This window comes from Cetorhinus maximus, chromosome 5, assembly GCF_964194155.1.
Source record: "Cetorhinus maximus chromosome 5, sCetMax3.hap1.1, whole genome shotgun sequence".
NCBI classification, from domain to species: Eukaryota; Metazoa; Chordata; class Chondrichthyes; order Lamniformes; family Cetorhinidae; genus Cetorhinus; species Cetorhinus maximus.
In genome coordinates, this window is record NC_135883.1 from 37239197 (window position 1) to 37259238 (window position 20042).

A 20042-nucleotide genomic window follows, 5' to 3' on the forward strand; every position below is an offset into this window, starting at 1 on the left:
ACCTTATGGGGAGGATTTTCTCCCCGTCATGCAGGCTGGGCGGGAGTGGGTGTGCAGCTGAACGCCGCCCGCGATTGGCTGCGTGCAGCCAGAAGCTCTCAGCGCTACCTGTGCGGGTGGGGGAGGAGGGAGAGTCGGGGCCTGCGCTCTTTCGTGCATGTGTGAGAAAGAGCGCAGAAATCTCCCCGAGGCACGGAGCTCATTATGAAAAATGGAAAAAAATAATTTTAAAAATTGTTCAGACGTGTCCCCTCATGTGACGCACGCCTGACCCCCCACGCCGACCAGACGATTCTGCCCTATCTGTCTGAAATTTGCTCACTGGCCCCCCCCTAGTGTATGAAAAATTGAAATGTGCGCGCCACCCCCCACCGCACCCCCCCCACCACCCCACCAACCCCACCACTCACCCACACACATGAAAAAGTTGGACAAGCCTGGTCTAGCCTAACTGACCTGGCGCTCATTACATTCAGTCAAAACTAGATTGCTTTACAGCAATCGGATGAGCAGCCAAAATAATAATGCATAGGTTATGACAATATTAAAAGTGAATTTCAAAAAGTACATATTAGAATTTCTATCTTTGAGGAACAGATGCTAAGTGACTGACTTTTTAATTCTAGCTAGTTATCTGGGAGGTGCCTCCTCGGTTCCGATTTCTTTAAATGGTTTTTGATTCCTGGGCATGATCGGATTCCAGTTTCCGCTTTACCTCCTCTGCTTCTGGTCTCTTACTTGCAGTTTCAGAGAGCATTTTTCGGATTAAGACACTCTGAGGATGAGAGAGACAAAACAGGTTTAACACCCACTGCCAACAGATGAAACAACTGAAATTATGCTCCCAAATTGTATTGAAAAATTGCACTGTTACCTGGTAGGGACAGTTATCAATAAATGATGAAGGCAACTTGCCGAGCCGAATATCCTGCCACTTCTAAATAAACGAAAAATCAACGTCAACAGGTAATTATTCCTCTATTTTACCTCCCCTCAGCCTATAAATGTGTTGATGTTCTAGTATCCCCTCCTAGGGGGCTATTAATGAAGTGCATCTTTAATATAGGAACTGTAGGGTCCACACACCCACACATCCAGTCCAGGTTGCTTGGTTGTGATAAGGAGCATGAGCCATGTTCCCATCCCTAACCCCAGGGAGCTGATGCTGCCTGCAGCCATTCCTACTGTTACTCTGCAATCGGCCAAGGAATGCACCTGGACCCTTCGGCTAGAAAAAGTTACAGGGGTACAGTTGCTAGAAATAAGCTTTTAAGCCGTTGCTCAGCTATAAATGTTTCTGATCCAAGGATTCGAATCTTGGGGCAGCCTTATCCCCGCCAATGCCGGTTGCCCCGCAGCTATTTACTGCTCCATGAAGCATTAACTGACTGCAGCGAGACTTCCGCCTCTCGCTGGTCGGTGTCGGGGGGGGGAGGAGAGAGAACCCCTGCCTCAAAGAACTGTTAATTAAGAGAGTCTGATTGACCAGCAGCGCCATTGGGAGCAGTTGGTGGTATCCACTGGTGGGAGTACCGGGAGCCCCAGGACCAGGTAGGTGCAGGGTCTTGCGGCAGGGGTTGGAGAGGAGCCTCAGGTGGGCAGGGGTGGAGGGGTGTTGGAAAGGCCAGGGTGGGTAGGAAACTATAATAAAAACAGAAAATGCCGGGAAAAACTCAGCAGGTCTGGCAGCATCTGTGGAGAGAGAAACAGAGTTAACGTTTCGAGTCTGTATGACCCTTCTACAGAGTCTTCTTCATGGGTAGGGAGTACCCATGGAGGGCCAGACCTTGTTATGGGGTGGGTCGGCACAGACCTTGGGCTGGGGGGTGCCATGGGGGGGGCCTCTGATTGGGTAGGGCACCCGTGAGGAAGGTGGCCCCCTCCTTTCCTGTCTGAGGCCCAAGCAGGATAACACTCTGGGCCTGCCCCCAGTCCCTGACCTCCCCCTGCTGGCTTTAGAATTGCGGCCAGATGGGAAGTGGCCCTTAAGTGGTCATTAATTGGCCATTCTAGGGTCTCAATTGGCGTGAGGGGGCAGGCTGCCCTCGGCCTTGCCCACCCTGGTAAATTGTGGGCAGGGGTGGTCAGGTAGGCAGGCGGGAAGGACACCCAGGGAATCTTACAGGCACCTCCCCCACCCCTGCAAAGGTGTCAGCAGGGACCTGTACTTGGTTTCAGGACACTGAAGACATATTCCGCCATGACAGTGCTACGCAGGAGGCCTTGTTGTACCTCTCCTGAACTCCTGCCCTCAGTTAATGTGCAGATGTCATCAGCACTTGTGGAGTGGGGAGGCCGTGCTGGCCTTCTGGCCTGGACCCCTGATATACTCCCCCTCTTAAGGCAGTCCCCACAATTGATCCAGCTGTTCATTCCTAGGCCAATGAGAATTCCCAGGCTCCAGGTCCCTCCTGCACTGTTAGGCCTGTAAGGGAAGCAATGCTGATTATTAGCTACCCCAAATGTAAAAGTGACTGATGTACCTTGCTTTTTTCCATTGCGCTCCCATGATATGTCCAAAGAAGCTCAAAGAAAATCAGCCCCAGTGCATAGATGTCGACTTTGTTGTTGTACTCTTGGTATTTAAACTGCAGACAGAGAAAGATGAGAAGGCTGAAAATCGGCCTATGATAGCTCTGGAATTTCTTCGCTAAATTTCTCCTGCCCTCAGTCTCCTGTAAGTCACTCAATAAAACCTACCTATGACTGAGCTCAGGTCACTGGTTCTAATGTGGCACAGTATCACACTCCCATGAAGCACTATGGCACATTAAAGGCTGTCTTTATGCACTCAGATGCTCAGCTAGATTCTATGTGATACCATCTAAGCTATTTATTCAACCACTTCTTATGGTAGCAAGTTCCACATTCCAACTACTCTCCTTATTTCCAGGGTTTATTGGTAATTATCTTGTATCTATGGCCCCTAGCTTCAGATTCTCCCACAAGTGGAAGCATTCTGTCCACATCCATCCTGCCCAACACATCGATAATTTTAAAGACCTAATAAGAACATCAGAAATAGAAGGAGTAGGCCACTTAGCCCCTCGAGCCTGCTCCATCATTCAAAAAGATCATGGCTGATTTGACTGTGGCCTTAACTTCACTTTCCTACCTGTCCCCACTGTAACCCTTGACTCCTTTGTCAATCAAGTATCTGTCTAACTCAGCCTTGATTTTATTCAGCCTTCGCCGCTCTCTGTGGAAGAGAATTCCAAAGATTAATAACCTTCCGGGAGAAGAAAATTCTCAGTTCTAAAGGAAAAAGCCCCAATGGGTTCAATATTTCCCAATAGCTGTAATCTTTCAGTTCTGCTACCATCCTTGTAAATCTTTAATTTTGCTCCAGTGCTTTTCTGTCCTCTTAAAATAATAGAGATCAGAGCTGTGCACAGAGCCGTTTATGCCTGGATGAGTGCAGCTCCAACAACACTCAAGAAGCTCGGCACCATCCAGGTCAAAGCAGCCCGCGTGATTGGCACCCAATCCACCACCTTCAACATTCACTGCCTTCACCACCAACGCACAGTGGCAGCAGTGTGTACCATCTACAAGATGCACTGCAGAAACTCAACAAGGCTCCTTAGACAGCACCTTCCAAACCCTTGACCTCTACCACCTAGAAGGGCAAGGGCAGCAGATAGATGGGAACATCACCACCTGGAAGTTCCCCTCCAAGCCACTCACCATCCTGACTTGGAAATATATCGCTATTCCTTCACTGCCGCTGGGTCAAAATCCTGGAACTCCCTTCCGAACAGCACTGTGGGTGTACCTACACCACATGGACTGCAGCAGTTCAAGAAGGCAGCTCACCACCACCTTCTCAAGAGCAATTAGGGATGGGCAATAAATGCTGGCCCCAGCCAGCGAAGCCCACACCCCATGGATGAATATAAAAAGTACTTTTGAAATGTAGTCACTGCTGTAATGTAAGGAATGTGGCAGCTAATTTGCAGATAACAAGATCTCACAAGCAGCAATGAGCTAATAATCTGATCATCTGGTTTAGGAATTAATATTGGCTGGTATATCGGGGATAACTTCCTTGCTCTTCTTCAAACTAGTGCCGTGATACGTTTTACATCCACCTGAAAGGACAGACTGGGCCTTGGTTTAATATCTCATCCAAAAAATAGCACCTCTGACAGATACTTGTAATCACTAAGTACTGTGATGAAGTGTCAGCCCTGATTTTTTGTTCCAGTCTCCTGAGTGGGACTTCAATCCACAACCTTCTGATTCAATATGATATCTAGGAGAGCCAGGGTGCAGGAACCAGTGAGAAAAAAGATAGGGTAAAACAAAAGAGAAACCAATGAGTGAGAGCAGCACTCTACATAAAACTGCAGCTTGCTATTATGTGCAAGTTTAGAAACAAAGAGCTGGGGAGCTTTCTCCAATAGGTGGGGTTGGGAGGGGCGGGGGTTGGGGGAGCGGTGGCTTGGTGGCTTGTTAAAGACTCAGGCAGAGAACACACTGCATCCAATCTGTGAGCCAATTGACTTTCCACTTGAGGAGGATCTAAGAAAAAATGAGTAAATCAGGTGCACTAAGGCGCCACTCCTTTTTTATGGCCTTATTAACCTGTGTCTCTACTTTTAGTGGTTGGTGTATCCATCATGTTTTTTTACCCATTCAGACTCATTATCCAAGCACTATGTGGTCTCTTCATTCTTCCTTTCATCTCATACTTAACCATATTGAAATTAATTTGCCAATTTTACACCCATTCTGCTGGTTTATTCATGTCTTCCTGTATTTTGTCATAGTCCTCCTCTGTATTAACTATTTCCCCCCCAATTTGGTGTCATCCACAATTTTTAAAATTCTACTTCTGACTTCTGAATCCAAATCGTTGATGTAAATTGCGAATAGCAGTGGTCTCAGTATTAATCCCTGTGAAACTCTACTTCCCACCTTTTGCCAGCTTAGGTACCTACCTGGCTACCCATAACCCCTGTTTTGGAGCCAGCTTGCTAACAATTCTGCTCCTTGTCCCCAGATTCTACACGCTCTGACCTTAGTCATGAGTCTACAATGCTGGACCTTTTGAAAATCCAAATATACTACATCCACCACATTACCTTGGTATACTCTTTCTGTTACTCGTTCAAAACATTCAGTAAGGTTGGTTAAGCATGATTGATCAGCTTCAAATCCATGCTGATTACTCCATTATATTTTTGGTTTCTGCATTTTTAAAATTACTTCTTTGAGTGATCATTCTATTATCTTTCCCACAAACCAACGTTAAGCTAACGAGTGTATACTTCCCTGGACTTGTTCTATCTTTTTCAATATAGGAATCACATTAGCTGTCCACCAGCTCTTCTCAACTATTTCCTTTTCTAATGAGATCCTATCCATCTGGGCCAGAGGTTTCATCCTCTCCAAGGTCGATTGGTTTATCAATTAACTCTCTCATTTCTATTTTAAATGTCTTTATTTTTTTCTAAAGTCATGTCCACCTTATTGGTCTCCCCTGGTAAATACCAAAGCAAGGGAATTATTTAATATTGCTGCTACTTCGCTGCCATTACCTGCGAGTTTGACATGAGTATCCCTTAGTGGTCCTATCCTTATCCTGATTTTTCTTTTGTTATTTGTCTACTGAATACTTTATTAGCTATTTTTATATTCCTTCATAATTTAATTTTATAGTTTCTCTTTGCTTTCCTAAGTGAATTACTTACGAACATATGAATTGGGAGCAGGAGTAGGCCACTTGGCCCCTCAAGCCTCCTCCATTTAACGTTTTTTGGTTTCATTTGTAACTTCTACATATTTCCTTATCATTCTCTTTATTAACCTCATACTTATGCCTTTTGCTTTTATTTCAATTTTACCCTTATGTCATTATTCATTCATGGTGTTTAATTACTGGCTAATTTGCTCTCTTTTAGGGGAACATACATTTCCCCTGAAGTCTATTGATCATCATTTTTAATATTTCCTGCTGTTGTTCTATCTCTGTCAATTTTTCCCCCATTTTATCTCCCCTCCCCCATATTCCATCCTTGTCCCCTCAAAATGTTTTCTTCCAATCTACTATTATCAGGTTTCCCTCGAGGATTTGGTTCGCCTGGCACACATCATCTGCCGCGTCATAACAGGCCTCTTTCGGGCCTCATCCAAGTGGCAGGCATGAAAGTCGCCATGCGGAAAGCCCAAAAAACAAACCTTGTTTGGGTGCCAATCAAGCAGGCTGCTTTTTCCTGTATGAATGGAGCTGCACTCATCCAGGAAAGTGGAAAGTATTCTATCAGGTTCCTGATTTGTGCCTTGTAGATGGTGGACAGGCTTCGGGGAGTCAGGAGGTGAGTTACTTGCCTCAGAATTTCCAGCCTCTGACCTGCTCTTGTAGCCACAGTATTTATATGGCTAGTCCAGTTCAGTTTCTGGTCAGTGGGTAACCCCTCTTATGTTGATAGTGGGGGATTCAATGATGATAATGCCAGTGAATGTCAAGGGGCGATGGTTAGGTTCTCTCTTGTCGGAGATGGTCATTGCCTGGCACTTGTGTGGCGGGAAAACACGCCGGTGTTGAACACGTCTTGACAAGCGTGAGGTGCAGAAGTCGGGACTTACCCACCAGGGCCTTGCTCACATCGCGGACATCCGAGGAGCAGAAGATGCTGGAGCCCGACAGCAACGGCACACTGGGGGAACATACAAGGCATGCCATGGGGGAGGAAGAGGTGTCAGAGGGGTGAGATTGAGAGGGGGTAATGAAGGTATCAGGATGGGGGCAGGTTGGGAGGTGGGTAAGTGAAGGAGTCAGGATGGGGGAAGGTTGGTAGGGGGTGAGATTGAGAGGGGGTAATGAAGGTGTCAGGATGGGGGAAGGTTGGTGGGGGTGAGGTTGAGAGGGGGTAATGAAGGTATCAGGATGGGGGAAGGTTGGTAGGGGGTGAGGTTGAGAGGGGGTAATGAAGGTATCAGGATGGGGGAAGGTTGGTAGGGGGTGAGATTGAGAGGGGGTAATGAAGGTATCAGGATCGGGGGAGGTTGTTAGGGGGTGAGATTGAGAGGGGGTAATGAAGGTATCAGGATGGGGGGAGGTTGGAAGGCGGGGAAGTGAAGCTATCAGGATGGGGGGAGGTTGGAAGGCGGAGAAGTGAAGGTGTCAGGATGGGGGAGGTTGGGAGGTGGGGAAGTGAAGGTGTCAGGATGGGGGGAGGTTGGAAGGCGGGGAAGTGAAGGTGTCAGGATGGGGGAGGTTGGGAGGCGGGGAAGTGATGGTGTCAGGATGGGGGGAGGTTGGAAGGCGGGGAAGTGAAGGTGTCAGGATGGGGGGAGGTTGGTAGGGGGTGAGATTGAGAGGGGCTAATGAAGGTATCAGGATGGGGGGAGGTTGGGAGGCGGGGAAGTGAAGGTATCAGGATGGGGGGAGGTTGGGAGGCGGGGAAGTGAAGGTGTCAGGATGGGGGAAGGTTGGGAGACGGGGTAATGAAGATGTCAGGATGGGGGGAAGTTGGGAGGGGGGCAGGGAGAATGGGGGGAGGAAGGTGTAACGGTGGAGACGACCGCAACTGGGGAGGCAGGTGGAAGGTGCAAGGGAAGGAGTGCGGAGAGGAGAAGGTGTCCAGGGGGAAGAAGGGTTGCGGAGGGGGAGGCAGGTTGTTGAGGATGAGGTCAGGTATGCTTTTCCCTCTTGTTGGTTCCCTCACCACCTGCTGCAGACCCAGTCTAGCAGCTATGTCCTTTAGGACTCTACCAGTTCAGTCAGTAGTGGTGCTACCGAGCCACTCTTGGTGATGAACTTTGAAGTCCCCCACCCAGAGTACATTCTGCGGCCTTGCCACCCTCAGTGCTTCCTCCAAGTGGTGTTCAACATGGAGGAGCACTGATTCATCAGCCAAGGGAGGGCCGTAGGTGGTAATCAGCAGGAGGTTTCCTTGCCCATGTTAGACCTGATGCCATGAGACTTCATCGGGTCTATATTCATTGTTGAGGACTCCCAGGGCAACTCCGTCCTGACTGTATACCACTGTGCCACCGCCTCTGCTGGGTCTGCCCTGCTGGGTGGACAGGTCATACCCAGGGATGGTGATGGTGGAGTCTGGGACACTGACATAAGGCATAATTTGATGATCATGACTATGTAAGGCTGTTGCTTGTCTAGTCTGTGGGACAACTCTCCCAGTTTTTGCACAAGCCCCCCCGACTTTACAGGGTCAACAGGGCTGGGTGTGTCATTGTCATTTCCAGTGCCTAGGTCAATGTTTGGTGGTCCTTCTGCTTTCATTCCTTTTTTTTAGGCTTTGTAATGGTTTGGTACAACTGGGAGGCTTGCTGGGCCATTTTCAGAGGGCATTTAAGAGTCAACCACAATGTTGTGGGTCTGGAGGCTGGTCAGGTAAGGATGGCAGATTTCCTTCTTTAAATGACATTAGTGAACCAGATAGGTTTTTCTGACCATTACATGGTACCATTACTGAGATTAGCTTCTAAATCCAGATTTTTTTTTTAAATTAATCAATTGAATTAATTAAATTTAGATTCCACCAGCTACTTGTGTGGTGGGATTTGAACCCCTGTCCCCAGAGCATTATCCTGGGTCACTAGTCCAGTCACATTTAACTCTACCCCACCATCTCCATACATTTTAGGAAAGATATCAAGGCCTTAGCGAGAGTGCATGGGGGGTTTAATAGAATGCCATCAGCGATGAGGTACTTCAGTTACGTGGAGAGACTGGAGTAGCGGGGTTGCTCTCGTTAGAGCAGGGAAAGTTTAATAAAGGTGTTCAAAATCATGAAGGGTTTGATAGAGTCGATGGAGGGAAACTTTCCACTGGCAGGAGTGTTGGGAACTAGAGGACTTATTTAAGATAACAGGTACAACAGATGGGGGTTAGATGAGGAGGTTTCTCTTTTACACAGAGAGCTGTTTTGATCTGGGATATACTGCTGGCAAGTTCATCCAATAGTAACTTTTCAAAAGGAAATTGGATATATGCTTGAAAAGTAGAAAATTGCAGGGCTATGAGGGAAGAGCAGGAGACTGGGACTATTTAGATAGCTCTGTCAAAGAGCTGGCACAGACACAATGGGCCGAAAGGCCTCCTGCGCTGTCGTCATTATCCAATTCGCTTCTATAAAAACTCCATGGTGGTGAGGGGCTCAGTCTGTTCTCCTTACCTGTTCTGGGCTCATGTATCCAGGTGTTCCGATGTTTGTGGTGAGTGATTTCTGATCATCCAATGTTCTAACAAGGCCAAAGTCACCTATCTTCACGGTGGCTTCTTCTGTTAGGAAGATATTCGCTGGCTTTTTTTCACCAAAATAAATTTAAAAGAAGAATTGTTCAGTCAGTTTTACTACATTGGAAAACATTACATTTTTTTTAAAAAAACAATAGAAAAATTCAATCCAGCGTTTCAGCTGTCAATTCACCCATCACCCCTAAACTGCCCAGCTCTTATGTTAAGGTTATGCCTTGTTCTGGGCTCCCACCAGAAGAGATAGGTTCAGAAGAGAGAAACTATCAAATCTTTCCATCACTTTAAATACCTCAATTAAATCATCTCTTACTCTTCTATACCTGAAGGAATACAAGCCTAGTCTGTGTAACTTGTCCTCATAACTTAACCTTGTTAGTCCTCGTATCATTCTGGTGAATATATCCTTCCTGAGATGTGCTGCCCAGAACCGAACACAATACTCATTTATGGACAATGAAGAAACTTATGCTTTTGAGGATTGCCGCTGAATGGCATTGCCTGGAGGGTGGGTATGAGTGGGAGCGAGGGAAGAAAGAAAAGAAAGTCAATAAGAAAGAAGAGTAAGAAGGGAAAAAAATGTCCATTTCTGTTGTAGATCTCACAAACCCAGGACATCCCGAAGGGTTTTACATTCAATGAGGTACTTTCTGAAGTATAGTCACTGTTGTAATGTAGACAATGTGGCAGCCAATTTGTGCACAGCAAGCTCCCACAAACAGCACTATGATAATGACCAGATAATCTGTTTTAACTGTGATGGAATCTGTGTTTCCAAAGCTTATATTTTTTGAGGTAGACCCTAACTGAAAAAGGAAACAACAGAAAGGAAAGGAACCCTCCCAGTTTCTAAGGAAGTGAAAATGGAAACTGAAATTTGGAAGCCAAAACCTCTGAGCAGGCTGAAAATGCTTGAGGCTATATAAAGGGACACAGAGCCATCCAAGCTCAGTATTGGTGGTGGATGGGTCCAGTGGTGCAGTGCAGGCAAGCTTAAGAAGACAGAGGCCAGATCTTGAAGCTGAGAATAAGCTGCTGTTACTTGAAGATAACATTGATGGATCAACACCATCCAGACAGAGTTGTAGACATGTGCCATTTTTAGTGAAAACCTCACTCGTGGAACTTGGGTTGGCTGTGAGCTGCTGGCAACTGGGGATCAGGTTACATCCTAGAAAGAGAGAAGCTGAAGTTCCTTGTAAGGAAAACAGAGTTTTGAAGGACTTTGTGACTGAGCTGATGACTTATATGCTATGTGGACTGCTGAGCCAATCATAAGATCTGCCTTATTTGTATCTGCCAGACACGAATAAGGCAGAAATGTGTAATTTACAGTTTATAATTGACCGCAATTTGCCTGTTAATTCATGTTTAATGTATGTTGATTCTGGATGTTAGAACTTAGGAAGTTATATGAGATACGTTTAGAGTTTGCTTTGTTTGACTCTTGTATAGTAAAAATTATTGTGTTTTAAACAACAGAATCTTGTGGCTTCACTCTTTTAGCAAATGATAGGGATTCCAGATTTCTTTTTTTTAAGTTACTGGTCTCAACCGATATCGTAACATAGCGGCGTTGATTTAGAGAGAAATATTGGTTAGGACACCAGGGAAAAACGCCCCTGTTTCTTTTCAAAATAGTACAATGGAATCTTTTACACACACAAACCACGCCCCCCCCCACCCCCCACCGCCACCCACCTGAGAAAGTAGGTTAAACCTCAGTTTAATGCCTCATATGAAAGACAGCACTTTCAACAGTGCAGCACTCCTCAGGACTGGAATTGGAAGTGTTCGCTTGGATTATGTATCCAGATCTCTGGAGTGGGTGAACCTATGACCTTCTGACTCAGAGGTAAGAGTGCTGCCACTGAGCAACAGCTGACAATGAGAGCACAGGCTGGTAAACTGCCTTAAGCTGCTCGCAGACAGACAGACAATTGCCAATGAAGCTCCCCAACTGGTGAAATCGTTGCTCAGTTGGATACGAGGGGGATTCATGTGGTCCTTCGAGTGGGGAGGGGGAACCCCCAACAAACTGGCCTTGTTTCTCAGCTATTGATGGGAAGTGAGGTTTATTTTGTGGTCAAGGTGACGTGCTGGTGATGGAAGTGAGTCTATGGTTGGTTTGGCAACTGAGCACCTGAAGCAGGTCCAACAGGGGACAATGGGTGATTGACCAGCAAGTCTGGATCCCTGATGGAACCTGGGCAGGCACTAGGCTTTCACAAAGCCTTTCAATTGAATATTGGAATGAGTAGAGTAGTTAAATCCAGGCAAAAATCAGAAAGCTTATCAGTGCTCTGCCACATAACAATGGCAATAACTTGTACTTACACAGTGCCTTTAATGTATTAAAAAGTCCCAAAGCGCTTCACAGGAACATTATCAAACAAAATCTGACACTGAACCACATAAGGAGGTATTAGGATAGGTGACCAAAAGGTTGGCCAAAGAGATAGGTTTTAAGGAATATCTTAAAGAGAAAAGTACCAGATAAGAGGCTTGTGAGCAAAATTGGAGTTCATGGACTAAAGGGGACAATGAATGACAGGAAACAGAGAGTACTGGTGAATAGTTGTTTTTCAGACTGAAGGAAGGTTTATAATGGAGTTTCCAAGGGTCAGTGTTAGGACCCCTGCTCTTCCTGATTGTACATTGATGACCTAGGCCTTGGTGTATAGGGAACATCCTCAAAATTTGTGGATGGCACAAAACTTAGAAGTATTGTGAACTGTGAGAAGAATAGTGATAGACTTCAGGAGGACATAGGCAAGTTGGTAGAACAGACAGACAAGTGGCAGATGAAATTTAAAGTGGAGAAGTGTGAAGTGATACATTTTTAAGAACGAGGAGAGGCAATATAAGATAAAGGGTACAAAGAAGCTGATGGATCTGGGGGTATTTGTGCACAAATCATTGTCGTTTGCAAGGCAGGTTGAGAGAGTGGTTCATAAAGTATATGGGATCCTAGGCTTTATAACTAGGGGCATGGGGTAGAATCTTCGGCTCAGTGAGCGGGGGTGGGGCCCACTCGACGAGGCGTAAAATGACACAGGGTGATGTTGGGCGTGCATCCCGACGTCACCGCGTGTCATTCAGATTTTCAGTTCAGCAGGCACACAGCCAGCTCTGCTGCGCACCCACCAAACTGTCAAAGGCCTATTAAGGCCATCTAACAATCAATGAAATCATTGACCTGAGCTGCCCATCCAACCTTAAGGCTGGTGGGCAGGCAAAGAGCCCAGGCGGCCCTCGCATTTTTCATGGAACCTCATCCACGGGCGGGATGAGGTTTCACAAACGTTTTTAAAGCATTGGAAAAATTTTTATTAACATTATTGGACATGTCCCAGCTCATGTGACAGTTTCAGATGAGGGGACATGTCCTTAAAATTTTTTTCTCCCTTTATTCAATGTATTATACGTGAAACTAATCTCCGAGGCAGCTGTGTGCCTCAGGGAGATTTCTGCACTCTTTTGCGCGTGTGCGTGAAAGAGCGCACTCCCCGACTCAGCCTACTCCCCTCACTGCACAGGGCTCGGGAAGCTTAGTGCTTCCGGACGTGCATCACGCTGGGCGGGCCTTAACTGGCCTGCCCACGTAAAATGGCGGCGCCCCGCCAATCGGCTGCATGCCCGCCCGCACCCACTCCCGCACAACCAACCCCCCTGATAGGGAGAAAATTCTCCCCATGGAGTACAAACGCAAGTAAGTTATGATGAACATGTATAAAACACTGATTCGGCCACAGTTGAAGTTTTGTGTCTAGTTCTAGGCACCACACTTTAGGAAGGATGTGAAGGCATGAGAGAGGGTGCAGAAAAGACTCATGGGAATGGTTCCAGACATGAGGGACTTCAGTTACATGGACGTATTGGAGAAATTGGGATTGTTCTCCTTTGAGAAGAGAAGGTTGAGAGGAGATTTGAGAGAGGTGTTCAAAATTATGAGGGGACTAGACAGGGTAGATAGGAAAGATCTGTTCCCATTGGTGGAATGGCGGGGGGGGAAATCAGAGGGCACAGGTAATTGGCAAAAGAAGCAATGGTAACATGAGGGAAAACTTTTTTATGCAGTGAGTAGTTAGGATGTGGAATGCATTGTCTGAGTGTGATGGAGGCAGGAAAGATCATGGCTTTCAAAAGGGAATTGGATAATTATCTTAGTCAAAAGATTTTCAGGGCTTCAGGGAAAAGGTGGGCGATTGGGACTAGGCGAGTTGCTCTTGCAGACAGCTGGCACAGATGTGATGGGCTGAAAGACCTTCTTCTGTGCTGTAAACTATGATTTTATAAAGAGAGGTAGAGTGGTGGAGCGGCTTACAGAGGAAATTCTAGAACTTAGGACCCCGGCAGCTGAAGACAGGTTGAGCAAAGGAAGTCAGGGATGCGCAAGAGGCCAGAATTGGAGCAGCGCAGAGATCTCGGAGGGTTGTAGAGTTGGAGTTGGTTACAGAGATTGGGAGACACTTGAACAGGTGACGAAACACTTGATCAAATAAGTGGGTTTTAAGATGCATCTTAAAGGAGAGAAGAGGTGGAAAGATTTAGGGAGGGAATTCCAGAGCTTAGGGCCTCAGTAGCTGAAGGCATGTCCATCAATGATACAGCCAAGACTGTGGGGGATGGACATTAATAAATGGACATGTACATGTACAAAGAGGTGCACCCGAAATTTATTGAACAGTAAGTAAACTTGTGTTTAACTGAGTGTGTGAGGGCCATAATCTTAATTGTCTGACCTTCAGGTCCCGATGAATCATGTTCAACTGATGAATGTAAACAACTCCATCTAATAATTGACGGAATATGGACAAAGCAACTTCCTTCTGGGCAGGTTTACTATTTTCAGAATCCAATATCCATTCTCCCACGTTCCTCTTATACAACTCCATTTTAATAAATAGGGACTCCTTGATCCGGCTGTTGATTTGGGTGCTTAATTTAAAAAACAAAAGTAAAGTTTATTAAAACAGATTTTAAAAATATGAATAATAAACAATTTTTCACTTTCCATATAAGTTGTTTTAAAAAAAACGTGAATTTGTAAGGTCCCATATAATGTCCCAAAGCCAGTCAGTTACTTTTTCTGAAGTACAGTTCAAACAATATTTTGTATTTACATAGTGCCTTTAATGTAGTAAAACATCCTAAAGTGCTTCACAAGAGTTAAATGTTCTTTGATAATCACATGAAGCCACAAAAGGAGATATTAGAAGTGCAAGAGGTAGGTTTTAAGGCTGTCTTAAAGGAAGAGAGTGAGAGGCAGAGAGGTTCATGGAGAATTCCAGATCTTAAGGTTGCAGCAGCTGAAGCCATGGCTGGTAAAGGAGGGATAAAGGAAGTGGGCTTGGACAAAAGGCGTTGGAGGAATGTATCTCATCATGTAGGCAAATAGGCTGCCATCCACACACAGAGAGGCCATCCAAACGGCAAATCACCAAGTACCCAGTTGATCTTTACACCATGATAGTTTTCCCAACAGGCAAGAAACCTTAGGAGCTGAAGTGAGGTTTGGAGGGTGAATTTCTGCAAGAGGAGGGCGTTGGGTGTGAGGGGGTGGGATTTCTGCTGATCAGTCATTGCCACTTTGGCTGAATGGCTGCAGATCCACAGAAAGCCCAACAACATGTGAGCATTAGCATTTCAGCCATTTGCTTTACTCCTGGTGAGTTTCTGTCAGAAGGTTTGGGGGGGTGTTGGGAGGATGAAGAATTACCTCCTGTGGAAATCTATTCCATAGGGGGAGCAGTTACACTCATTTTTAAATGTGAGGGGGAGCGAAATCAATCTAGTTGTTAAAATAGCCCAGTTTATCAACTGGGGCAGAGAGTCTAAAAACAAAGAGATAGGCCAGGGTTTTATGGCCGCTCCCGCCCAGAAGGATATTACGGTCCTGCCGAACTGAATGAAGACTTGAATGGCTCGCCGCATCTGCCAGGGAGAAGACACGCTGCAGCGGGGCCATAATCTCCTGGCCATAATGCTAAACCTAAATCAATGTATCAAGCACAGTTAGAATAACAATCTGGATCTTGCTGGAATGGCGTGCCCTGTTAGTTAGATTTTTTCCTGTACTTGTCCCCTCAAAACCTTTTTGCACTTACTTTGCTGCAAGTGTAGTTGATGACAGTGTGACAAGTGCGATGAGACATCTAGGACCTTAGTGAACGATGGGGCCAACAGTCAATCTCCTCAACTAGTACAATTAAAGGACTGAGAAAGAAACAGAGAAAAGACAGAGAAGAAAATCGGGTAAAATCCGAAAGGGAAATAAAGAGAGGGAAAGAAAAATTGGGTTAAGGGAGAGCAAAAAAAGGAAAGGAGCAGTACGAGAAATGTAAAAAAAAACTAAATTTGGCATTTCTAAAATCTCTATTTACGATCAGCAAGATGAGAATTCCCACTTTGAGTTGTTCCCTTCCTGTGCCAGAGAGGTTGACTAACACTGCATTAAAAATTGTTAAAAAGGTACTTGTGGTCTTATTGCCAGCCCTAACTTTCTGCGGTGAGTTTAATAGCCAATTAATGTGCAAGCCAACAAGTTTTAAAAAAAATAACAGAAGCTAAGGGAGAGATGTTGAGAGCAGTGTTAAATCAGCCTTCAAGATCCGTAATTCAGATTGTATTATCCCCTAAGCCTGCTTGCCAATTTACGCATTATCAATAGCGTGTATCTTTAACGCACCATTATTTTCCAGCAAGATCTGGCCTAATTATCCCAGTTTTGGGTGCCTTACTTTAGGAAGGATGTGAAAGCCTTAGAGAGGAGGGGACAGGAACTGGCACAAGGTTTTAGTTATGAGGAGAGACTAGACAAAATGGAGTTCTTTTCATTTGAAAAGGGTGAAAAAGGAAATCTGATGGAGGGATTCAAAACTATTAGGCATTTTGATAAGGTAAATCAGGATAAACTATTACCACTGCTTGGATAATCACAAGAGGGGATAAAATTCAGATCACCGCCAAAACAAATGAAGGGAAAGGTAGAATTTCCTTATGTGGAGGGTGGCTGGGACATGGAAAGTCCTAGCAGAAATGGGAATGGGGTGGGATCCAGAATCTGTGAAAAGACTTTGAAAGAGGAGTGGATAGATATTTGAGAAGGATAAAATTAAAAGAATACGGAGGAACAAGAAGAGGTAGATTATGGGGAACTCTTTCAGAAAGAGACAGGAGCGAACGGGTCTCCTTCTATGCTGTAACGTTCTATGAAACCAACGGGGCTACACTTCAAGAATTCACTTTAGTTATGAAGGGCGGTTGCAAAAGTTAGGACTGTTCCCCTTGGAACAGAGAAGTTTAAGAGGTGGCCTCATGGAGGTTTTCAGTATAAGAGGGCTTGGTCGAACAAACGGAGAAAAAATACCCACTCCCTCCGGTGAATGGGTCCGTAATCAGAGATCACAGAACGTAAGATTATTGGCAAAGGATCCGGCTGAAGATTTTTTTTTCACTCCAGAGCTTTCAGGATCTGGAATGCTTTGCCTGGAAAGGTGGTGTGATCAATGAGGCAGGGTGTCCCTGCTCCTAGTGTCAAACATTTGTAGGACAGAATCAATGAATCAGGAGAGAAAAAAAAGACTTGCATTTACATAGCACCTTTCATGGCTTCAGGACATCTCAAAGCCAATTACCCGCATACCAAGTTTCCACAACCAGCAAAGTGATCCTCAGACAGTGCAGCACTCTCTCAGTTCTGTCCCTCCGACAGTGCTGTGCTCCCTCCATACTGACCCCCTGACAGTGCAGCGTTCCCTCAGTACTAGCCCTCTGTCAGTGTGACACTCCCTTAGTACTGACCCCCTGACAGTGCAGCGCTCCCTCAGTACTGTCCCTCTGACAGTGCAGCGCTCTCTCAGTGTTGGCCCTCTGACAGTGCAGCACTCTCTCAGTTCTGTCCCTCCGACAGTGCTGTGCTCCCTCCGTACTGACCCCCTGACAGTGCAGCGTTCCCTCAGTACTAGCCCTCTGTCAGTGTGACACTCCCTTAGTACTGACCCCCTGACAGTGCAGCGCTCCCTCAGTACTGTCCCTCTGACAGTGCAGCGCTCTCTCAGTGTTGGCCCTCTGACAGTGCAGCACTCTCTCAGTACTGACCCTCTGACAGCGCAGTACTCTCTCAGTACTGACCCTCTGACAGTGCAGCACTCCCTCAGTACTGACCTTGAGACAGTGCAGCACTCCCTCAGTACTAGCCCTCTGTCAGTGTGACACTCCCTCAGTACTGTCCCTCTGACAGTGCAGCACTCCCTCTGTACTGTCCCTGACACAGTGCAGCACTCCCTCTGCATTGTCCCTGTAACAGTGCAACACTCCCTCAGTACTGACCCTCTGACAGTGCAGCGCTCCCTCAGTATTGGCCCTCTGACAGTGCAGCACTCCCTCAGTACTGACCCTCTGACAGTGCAGCACTCCCTCAGTACTGACCCTCTGACAGTGCAGCACTCTCTCAGTACTGACCCTCTGACAGTGCAGCACTCCCTCAGTGCTGTCCCTCTGACAGTGCAGCGCTCCCTCAGTATTGGCCCTCTGACAGTGCAGCACTCCCTCAGTACTGACCCTCTGGCAGCACAGCACTCCCTCAGTACTGACCCTCTGACAGTGCAGCGCTCCCTCAGTATTGGCCCTCTGACAGTGCAGCGCTCCCTCAGTATTGGCCCTCTGACAGTGCGGCACTCCCTCAGTACTGACCCTCTGGCAGCACAGCACTCCCTCAGTACTGACCCTCTGACAGTTCAGCACTCCCTCAGTACTGACACTCTGACAGTTCAGCACTCCCTCAGTACTGACCCTCGGACAGTGCAGCGCTCCCTCAGTACTGACCCTCTGACAGTTCAGCACTCCCTCAGTACTGACCCTCTGACAGTGCAGCGCTCCCTCAGTACTGACCCTCTGGCAGCGCAGCACTCCCTCAGTACTGTCCCTGAGACAATGCAGCACTCTCTCAGTACAATCCGAAACAGTGCAGTGCTCCCTCAATGCTGCATTGGAGTGTCAGCTGAGACTTTGAGCTGAAGTCTCTAGTGTGTGACTTGAACCCTTGATTTCCTGACACACATTCAAAAGTGCTACCCCACTCAGATAATGCTTTGAAACAGATGGCAGAACCAGTAACAATAACAGAACCAGCAGATCTTAAATTTTCCATCTCGTTACCTTTTCGCAATCCAACAATGGTGGTATCGAACAATGTTTATATGTTCCATCTTCGCCAAGGACACAGCTTCACGAATTGTTTTCTCACTTTGATGAAAATGAAACTAACATGTAAGAATCATACACTTATTATAGAACAGGCCATTTGGCCCATCAAGTCTGTGTCAGAGATCATGTGAGTCACCAAGTTCAATCCCATTCCCATCCACTATTCTTTAAGCAACTATCTAATTCCCTTAAAGAAGAATTCATGCACTCAACTTCAACACTGGTGTGGCAGAGTATTCCCTGTCCTAACACCTTCTGCATTAAGACATTTTTCTAACCTTACCGCTGAGTTCTTTTTCTGATTACCTTAAACATGTGCCCTCTCATTACTGTCTCACTGACCAGTCAAAACCATTCGTCACTTATTAGAACTCTTCATAATCTGGAAGATCTATCAGGTCCTGAAACTTCTCAGCTGCTGTGAAACAATCTTAACTTTTCTTCATAGCTGTAATGTCATTGGTATAATTTGGAATTCTTATAATAATTTGGAATTCTTATAAGCAATTATACACTCAATGTTTTAAGCTTCTGTCTTCCAGTTCATATCCTATTTGCAGTTTGTGAATTCTCTTCTTAAAAGAGAGCAAACTAAGCATGCTCCAGTTTACCTAAACATGCGCCACTCCTCCCAGCCAGGCCATCTTGGTGAGCCTATTGGAATCATATAGCAAAGAGGCCATTCAACCCATCATATCTATGCCAGCTCTTTGAAAGAGCTATCTAATTAGTTCCACTCCCTGATCCTTCCTAATAGCCCAACAAATGTTTATTTATCCAATTCCCTTTTGAAAGTTACTGTTGAATCTGCTTCCATAACCCTTTCAGACAGCTCATTTCAGATCACAATAACTGACCGTGTAAAAAAAAACTTCTCATCTTTAGCTCTTTTATCAATTGCCTTAAATCTGTGACCTCCGGTTACTGACCCTCCTGCCAGTACAAACAGCTTTTCCTTATTTACTCTATCAGTATCCTCAATTAAATCTTCCCTTAACCTTCTCTGCTCTAAGGAGAGCAATCCCAGCTTCTCCAGTCCCTCCACATGACTTAAGTCCTGCATTCTCTAAACCCTTTCTTGTTGCTTTTAGTTCCTTCCTATAATGAGGTGGCCCAAACCACACACAATAATCCCACTGTCACCTAACTAAGAATGGATGAAAAGTGAAGGGATGGATCCACATGGGATACAGGTGAGGCCCAGTTCGTGGTATATGGGGATGAAGAGGTGGGGAGAATGGCATTTTAGAGAGTTTTCCCTCCGCCCCTCATAACAATAACGAGGATATGAGATAGATTAAAACTGGACTCACTCATCCTTCAGTGGGACTTCCTTGATAGCGTAGTACTTTTTATCAATATTATTCTTTGCTTTGTAAACGCAGCCAAAGCCTCCTTTACCAATTTCTTCAATCTGCGAAAATCCCTCAATTCTGGAACGTTCAGTTCTTCAGGGCAATTAAAAAAGAAACAAACATTAGGGGACCATAAACTTTTGAAATATCCTAACCATTTCCCCAGTTAATTTACAACAGCAACTGGAGCAACTGGTATTTATATAGCACCGTTAATGTAATAAAACAAAGGTGCTCCACAGAAGCATTAG

The 20042-nt window shown here is 45.8% G+C and overlaps 1 protein-coding gene across 1 annotated transcript in view; it reads right to left on the reverse strand.

The window, feature by feature from the left end:
- Window positions 1-417: 417 nt before the first annotated feature.
- Window positions 418-20042, reverse strand: part of eif2ak2 (eukaryotic translation initiation factor 2-alpha kinase 2) — a 91659-nt gene continuing 72034 nt past the window's right edge. The window contains exons 15-21 of the mRNA XM_078541739.1: window positions 19750-19869; window positions 18389-18475; window positions 13972-14167; window positions 9147-9275; window positions 2484-2588; window positions 875-937; window positions 418-775 (exon numbers count right to left, since the gene is read on the reverse strand). Coding sequence (XP_078397865.1) covers window positions 665-775; window positions 875-937; window positions 2484-2588; window positions 9147-9275; window positions 13972-14167; window positions 18389-18475; window positions 19750-19869 — 811 coding nt within the window. The 3' untranslated portion in view covers window positions 418-664. The remainder of the gene's footprint in view (window positions 776-874; window positions 938-2483; window positions 2589-9146; window positions 9276-13971; window positions 14168-18388; window positions 18476-19749; window positions 19870-20042) is intronic.